The sequence below is a fragment of the Podarcis tiliguerta genome (assembly GCF_965153285.1).
Source record: "Podarcis tiliguerta genome assembly, chromosome: 7".
Classification (NCBI taxonomy): Eukaryota; Metazoa; Chordata; class Lepidosauria; order Squamata; family Lacertidae; genus Podarcis; species Podarcis tiliguerta.
The window spans coordinates 10,127,531-10,135,467 of record NC_139540.1 but is presented as its reverse complement, the minus strand read 5'-3'; the positions used below and the strand labels follow the sequence as shown (position 1 = coordinate 10,135,467).

The 7,937-nt window shown below is 47.8% G+C and overlaps 1 protein-coding gene across 4 annotated transcripts in view; it reads right to left on the bottom strand.

The window, feature by feature from the left end:
* Positions 1-3,020: 3,020 nt before the first annotated feature.
* The window catches only part of ST3GAL1 (ST3 beta-galactoside alpha-2,3-sialyltransferase 1), a 99,016-nt gene continuing 94,099 nt past the window's right edge, over positions 3,021-7,937 (bottom strand). For all 4 annotated transcript variants that reach the window (XM_083450746.1, XM_083450745.1, XM_083450747.1 and 1 more), the window contains 2 exons: positions 7,221-7,417; positions 3,021-3,421 (listed from right to left, as the gene is read on the bottom strand). In XM_083450746.1, coding sequence (XP_083306872.1) covers positions 3,238-3,421; positions 7,221-7,417 — 381 coding nt within the window. In that variant the 3' untranslated portion in view covers positions 3,021-3,237. The remainder of the gene's footprint in view (positions 3,422-7,220; positions 7,418-7,937) is intronic.

Below are 7,937 nucleotides of genomic sequence, written 5' to 3'. Positions count from 1 at the left end.
TAGCCTCCAATGTTCTGGGCAGAGAGGAGGTTCCCAGGCTAGTGTGCCTTTTCTTCTTTTGTTCCTTAATTACTTGAGGGATATCTTGAGTGATTTCTTGAGTGATTTCCTGAATCCCACTTAGGTGGGTCATTAGGTGTGGATTAGTTGCTAAAGCCTTCGTGTCTTGAACTCTTGAACTTTGTGAAGAGTTTTTCTGAGAAGATGGCTGTACTGCACTTGGTTGTGCTCTGGCTTGGCTTCGTGTATAGGGGCGAGCTGTGGTTTTGTGGCCTGTGCCAGCCAAATCTGTGTAGGGATTGCAGGGGGGTGCAGCATCCGGAGGTGCCACCCTGGTTTGGCTACTGGATGGTGTCTGTAATTTATCTGTGGAGAGGGTCTGGGTTTGGGTCTGGTGTGGTTGATTGGTGATGGCGTTCTGTGTGCCTCTGGATCTGGTGTCAGATTTTGTGGGGAGGGCTAATTTCCAGATGTCTGGCAAGCGGGATGTGTCGTCACGCTTGTTCATGTTGTGAGGGTGTTTCTCTATCTCGATGGCTTCCATGATTATTCTCTTGTGGTGATGTTCCATGTTAAAGAGCAATTTGGAATCTGCAAAATTAATTTCGTGTCCTGTTTCTTTCATGTGTTGGAAAAGAGAGGAAGTTTTTTCTTCTTTTTTGACGGCATTCTTGTGTTCTGCGATACGTGCATTTATTCGTCTGTTTGTTTGTCCAATGTACGTGGCTGGGCAGACTTTGCAGGGTATTTCATAGACCCCTTGGTTTTCCAACTGAATTTTATCCTTGGGGTTTCTGAGGATATTGGCTATTTTTTGGTTGGTGCAAAAGGCTGTTTTGATATTGTGTTTATGGAGGATTTTGCTAATTTTATCTGTAGTGCCCTTGATATAAGGAAGGAGGGCTATGCCATTGTTTTCTTCTGTGTCTTGGTTTTTGGGGCACAATCACACCACCACCCTGCACAAATAAACTCCGTAGCCAAGACTCTCATCTCCAGAACCAAACGCCTGGCTGACGAAGACCACTTGACAACTGAGTTACAGAATCTCTCAAATGTGTTAATTGCCAATGGATACCAGCAAAACAGGGTTACGAAGCTAATCCAAAAAGAAACACCCCCCAAAAACCAAGACACAGAAGAAAACAATGGCATAGCCCTCCTTCCTTATATCAAGGGCACTACAGATAAAATTAGCAAAATCCTCCATAAACACAATATCAAAACAGCCTTTTGCACCAACCAAAAAATAGCCAATATCCTCAGAAACCCCAAGGATAAAATTCAGTTGGAAAACCAAGGGGTCTATGAAATACCCTGCAAAGTCTGCCCAGCCACGTACATTGGACAAACAAACAGACGAATAAATGCACGTATCGCAGAACACAAGAATGCCGTCAAAAAAGAAGAAAAAACTTCCTCTCTTTTCCAACACATGAAAGAAACAGGACACGAAATTAATTTTGCAGATTCCAAATTGCTCTTTAACATGGAACATCACCACAAGAGAATAATCATGGAAGCCATCGAGATAGAGAAACACCCTCACAACATGAACAAGCGTGACGACACATCCCGCTTGCCAGACATCTGGAAATTAGCCCTCCCCACAAAATCTGACACCAGATCCAGAGGCACACAGAACGCCATCACCAATCAACCACACCAGACCCAAACCCAGACCCTCTCCACAGATAAATTACAGACACCATCCAGTAGCCAAACCAGGGTGGCACCTCCGGATGCTGCACCCCCCTGCAATCCCTACACAGATTTGGCTGGCACAGGCCACAAAACCACAGCTCGCCCCTATACACGAAGCCAAGCCAGAGCACAACCAAGTGCAGTACAGCCATCTTCTCAGAAAAACTCTTCACAAAGTTCAAGAGTTCAAGACACGAAGGCTTTAGCAACTAATCCACACCTAATGACCCACCTAAGTGGGATTCAGGAAATCACTCAAGAAATCACTCAAGATATCCCTCAAGTAATTAAGGAACAAAAGAAGAAAAGGCACACTAGCCTGGGAACCTCCTCTCTGCCCAGAACATTGGAGGCTATACACCACACCTCCTCAACAGTATTTATAGGAACTCAAACACTGAGATCCTGCTCTGTTCCAGTAACAAGAAGCCGAAAGCACCAGCCTGAAGATGACGAGTGAGACCTCGTCGAAACGTCGCCTAGACACCCCAACTTTTACACGGGAAGACACCCGAGGACACCAAAACCTGCATTCCTGTACCCGTGAAAATCTACGAAAGCATATATATATATATATATATATATATATATATGGGTCTGGAAACCAATGAGAGGAAATACAATAGCCATCTTCAAATATGTCAAGGGCTGTCGCATCAAGGATGAAGCAAGCTTATTTTCTCATGCTCTGGAGGGTAGGACTCAAACCAATGGCTTCAAGTGACAAGAAAGGGGATTCTGACTAAACATCAGGAAGAACTTTCTGAAAGTAAGAGTTGCTCGACAGTGAAACTGACTCCCTCAGTTGATGGACTCTCCTTGGAAGTTTGTAAGTAGAGGTTGGACGGCCATCTGTCATGGATGCTTTAGTTGAGATTCCTGCATTGCGCAGGGTTAGACTAGATGACTCTCAGAGTCCCTTCTAACTCTACAGTTCTATGGTTCTACTATTCTGTGAGATCATATGAAGAGATCTGCTGGATCAAGATGTGGGCTCACTATTACGTCCCTTGAGCTAGATACTATACTTCTGTTGGTGCAGCCTAGAACAGCATTTGCTTTTTTTGCTGCTGCATCACACTGTTGACCCAACATGGTAAAGGTAAAGGGACGCCTGACCATTTTGGTCCAATCATGGCCAACTCTGGGGTTGCGGCGCTCATCTTGCTTTATTGGCCGAGGGAGCCGGCGTACAGATTCCGGGTCATGTGGCCAGCATGACTAAGCCGCTTCTGGCGGAAACACCGTTTACCTTCCCGCCGGTGCGGTACCTATTTATCTACTTGCAATTGGACATGCTTTCGAACTGCTAGGTTGGCAGGAGCAGGGACCGAGCAACGGGAGCTCACCCTGTCGCGGGGATTCGAACCGCCAACCTTCTGATCGGCAAGTCCTAAGCTCTGTGGTTTAACCCACAGCGCCACCCGTGTCCCCCATGAACCAACATGAGTGGTCCACAAAGACCCCTAGATCTCATCCAACAGAACTCACCCAACTTCTCATGGCCTCCTAGAACAGAGCAGACACGGCCACTTACTGGTTGATGGTCCCTGTGGTGAGAGCGCTGATGACCCAGCGAAGGTCCAGGGTCTTGAACGGGATGACTATCATGCTGACGTTCTCGCCCAGCTCCTTGTAGCTCTCGGGGTAGACAAAGTGGTGGGTCGTCTTGCTGCCGACATCAGACTCATAGCCGGCTGTGGGGGCTTTGTTCATTCTGTGTGGTCCAAGAGAAGAGGGGTGAGGGGGAAAAGCAGGCGACGCCAGGAGGAGATACATGGGGCAGGTAGGAATTGGCATCATCTTGCCACAGGTGGCAATGGCCTCTATTGATGGGCGCATTTGCCCAACTCTCCCCTTCCCACCTCGTAAGTCTCACGGCCAGCCCCTCGACCCTGAATGGACCAGAAAATTCTACTGTTGGCTAAGGAAGAGTTCCTCTCAAGCACAGAAGTGCAATTGGTTTGACAGCTGCAAACCATTCCTGGATTGGGAAAGACTGACCATGGTAGTTCATGCATTGGCTAGATTACTGCAATGTGCCCTTTGTGGGGCTTCCCTTGTGCTTGACCAGGAAGCTGAGGTCAGTGCAAAACGCTGAAGCATGGTTACTGACAGGAGCGAGACCTTGTCAGTATAGAACATTTGCCCAGAGATCTGTGCTGGTTCCTGATCTGCTGCCAGGTCAAGTTCAAGGTGTTACTGTTAGTATATAAAGCCATTAACAAGCTGGGACCAGTTTACCTGCAAGATGTTGTGAACTGCCCTGAATCCTGTATACATTATACAAAAATTACAGTATATGGCATATAGGGCAGTATACAAAATTAATTAATTAATAATACCACCCCACTCGACTGCTTCAATCTGCGGAACTGGGACTGTTAAAGGCTCCATATAACACCTGTTCTATATTTATGAGAAATCAGTCTTTTAGTGTGGCAGAACCAACACTTGGGAACTCCCTGCCTATTGACACCAGGCAGAGAAACCTTTGCTGTATTCAATTTTGGCACCTGCTAAAAACATTTTCCCTTTAGTCGAGCCTAACCAGACCTGGAGAAGGTTGAATTATGTTTTAATCTGTTTTTAGCTTGTTGCCAATTTTATTTTTTTGAACGTTTTAAAGAGCTGGGTTTTTGGGGTTTTTTTTGGTTTTTTACTGATAATACTACAGTGGTACCTCGGCTTAAGTACTTAATTCATTCCGGAGGTCCGTTCTTAACCTGAACTGTTCTTAACCTGAAGCACCACTTTAGTTAATGGGGCCTCCTGCTGCTGCTGCGCCGCCGGAGCACAATTTCTGTTTTCATCCTGAAGCAAAGTTCTTAACCTGAAGCACTATTTCTGGGTTAGTGGAGTCTGCAACCTGAAGCGTCTGTAACCTGAAGCATCTGTAACCTGAGGTACCACTTTATTAGCTTTGTCAACCCCATGCCCTTTGAGGTGCTTTTTTTTTTTTCTTTTTATGGTTAAGCAGCATTTCAATTGTATGAAACAATTCTATGTAAATAACTAAATTCAGCGGGGGGAGGAGAGGGGCCTCCTGGGTGCCAGAAACACCCTTGCGGCTACGCTAACAGGCACAATTTGGCAAGCCAAACCATCTTGTACGCAAAGGAGAAGGGCCACAGAAATAGAGCCCCCACTCTTTTGGAAAACAGAGGGTTCCAGATTTGATCTCTGGCATCCCCAAGTGCTGTACAGCTGGAAAGGATTCTTGTGTGAAATCCTGGACAGCTGCTGCCAGTGCTGTCAATACTGGGCTGGGTGGCCCAGCGGCCTGACGCCATGTAAGGCAGCTTCCCCTGGTCCTGAGCCCGATATGGGTGTCTGTGCATTAGGTAAAGGTAAAGGGAGCCCTGACCATTAGGTCCAGTCGTGACCGACTCTGGGGTTGCTGTGCTCATCTCGCTTTATTGGCCTTGGGGGCCGGCGTACAGCTTCCGGGTCATGTGGCCAGCATGACTAAGCCGCTTCTGTCGAACCAGAGCAGCGCACGGAAACGCCGTTTACCTTCCTGCCGGAGTGGTACCTATTTATCTACTTGCACTTTGACTTTTGAACTGCTAGGTTGGCAGGAGCTGGGACAAAGCAATGGGAGCTCACCCCATTGCAGGGATTTGAACCGCCGACCTTCTGATCGGCAAGTCCTAGGCTCTGTGGTTTAACCCACAGCGCCACCTGCGTCCATTAATGCCACCTAAATAACATGCTGGTAAGCAAGCCATGATGCCCACAAGTGGCTGGACCATGTTCGTGGTTAACACGACCTTTCATCCTCTATAAAATGTTTGCCAGTTCTTGTGGTTAGGGTGTGTGCGTGTATTTAACTAAACTGTTCCCTGGATTACGTGGAACTCTGCCATAAAGAGTTCACTCAAGGTTGCTTGAATTCGGGTAAAGGCTATGGCACCCGGAGGCCTCTGAACATGAGCAGAGATGCTAAAAGAGGGTGCTCCCTACAGGTGAACAGGCAGACAGGCAGTAACGCAATGAAAAACCTCCCAATACGATCTGCCTGTTTGCTTCAACGTAAACCGCCCTGGGTTTTCTTTTATTTGTTTTTTAAAGGTCGCATATTGAAAGCAAATGTGTGTGTATGTATATATACACACACACACAGTGGTACCTCGGGTTACATACGCTTCAGGTTACATACACTTCAGGTTACAGACTCTGCTAGCCCAGAAATAGTACCTCGGGTTAAGAACTTTGCTTCAGGATGAGAACAGAAATCACGTGGCTGCAGCACGTGAGCAGCGGGAGGCCCCATTATATAAAGTGGTGCTTCAGGTTAAGAACAGTTTCAGGTTAAGTACAGACCTCTGGAACGAATTAAGTACATAACCCGAGGTACTACTGTATATATCAGAATATTTATTTAATTTAAATGGAACAGCCAAAGAATTCCTAAGTGAAAGACCTGGCAAGAGCTAGAATCAATTATTGTACAGAAATATAGTAAAACCACAGATAGTCTAAACCAAAGCCTAGGGCTTGCCGATCGGAAGGCCGGTGGTTTGAATCCCCGCGACGGGGTGAGCTCCCATTGCTCAGTCCCTGCTCCTGCCAACCTAGCAGTTCAAAAGCACGTCAAAGTGCAAGTAGATAAATAGGTACCGCTCCAGCGGGAAGGTAAATGGCGTTTCCCTGGGCTGCTCTGGTTTGCCAGAAGCAGCTTACTCATGCTGGCCACATGACCTGAAGCTGTACGCCGGCTCCTTCGGCCAGTAAAGTGAGATGAGCGCTGCAACCCCAGAGTCATCCGCGACTGGACCTAACAGTCAGGGGTCCCTTTACCTTTTATAGTAAGCTGCCTTGTGCATATTCAGACCAAGCTCAGTATTGTCTGCACTGAGCAGCAGCTGCTGTTCAGCATTTCAGACTGGTCTCTCTCTCTCCCCACCAGCCAGTGGCGTAGCTTTTTTGGGGGGTGGGGGCACAGGGGCGGTTGCGCCGGTGCTGCCTCATTACAGCTTCTGTCGCTGGGCTCCATTGGAAACGGCTTCTCCATGCGAACCAGGAAGCGACCTCTCCGGACAACAGAATGACTTCCCTTTTCTTATCTCAGTGGCTGCAGTCTTCTGGGCGATGCGGATGCCGTGAGGCAGTTGAATGTGCACACATATTTTGTCCATTTCAAACATCCCTCCACGTGGCTCTGGTAACCCATGCTACACCACTGCTCCCAGCTTTACGTGGAGATGCTGGGGACTGAAGCTGCGGCGTTCTGCACAAAAACCAGGTGTTCTACTGCTGAGCTGTAGCTTTTTCCCTATGGAATCAGTTCCCCCATTTGGTTGCAAATATCGAATTATCAGGTGAGGGGCAGGTGTATGCGAATCACGAGTCTGCAGCAGCAATGGGCTGAAAATTGGTAAATGGAATCTATGGTGAGGCTCACCTATTTAAGCCTCACCATGAAGACAATGGCTTCTTTCTTTTCTTTTCGTTACTTTCAGTGGCAGAGAGTGGTCAGGCTAAGACTGCTGAGCCTTGCAACAGGGACTCACCTGAACACGAAGTCATGGTTGTCGATCTCCTGGCCGTACTGCGACTGCTTGAGGTTACCCGAGTTCCCCACCACGGCGCACCGCCTGCATCGCGAACCGCTTCTCTCCAGGAGCTGGTCCGCGTCTCCAGGGATGAGCTCAAACAGCTCCTGGATGGTCTCGTTTAAACCCTTGGGGTTCTTTTCCCCTTGCAGCTTCTGTAAAGAAGAACACACAAGTCACTGCGCGGCTTTCGGAGGGGCTGTGGAAAAAGGATTCCAGGCACAATTCAAAGTGTTGGTGCTGACCTTTAAACCCCTAAATGGCCTCGGTCCAGTATACCCGAAGGAGCATCTCCACCCCCATCGTTCAGTCTGGACACTGAGGTCCAGCTCCGAGGGCCTTCTGGCAGTTCAGTCCCTGCAAGAAGTGAGGTTACAGGGCCTTCTCGGTAGTGGCACCCGTCCTGTGGAACGCCCTCCCATAAGATGTCTAAGAAATAAACAACTACCTGACTTTTAGAAGACATCTGAAGGCAGCCCAGTTTAGGAAAGCTTTTTATGTTGATGTTTTATGTGTTTACTATTTTGTTGGTAGCTGCCCAGAGTGGCTGGGGAGGCCTGGCCAGATGGTCGCAGTATAAGTAATAAATGGTTGCTGTTGTTGTTTGTTGTTGTTACAGCAGTGTCTTGGCTTAGGAATCAATAGGCTGGAGCAGGTTAGGTGACACAAGAGGCA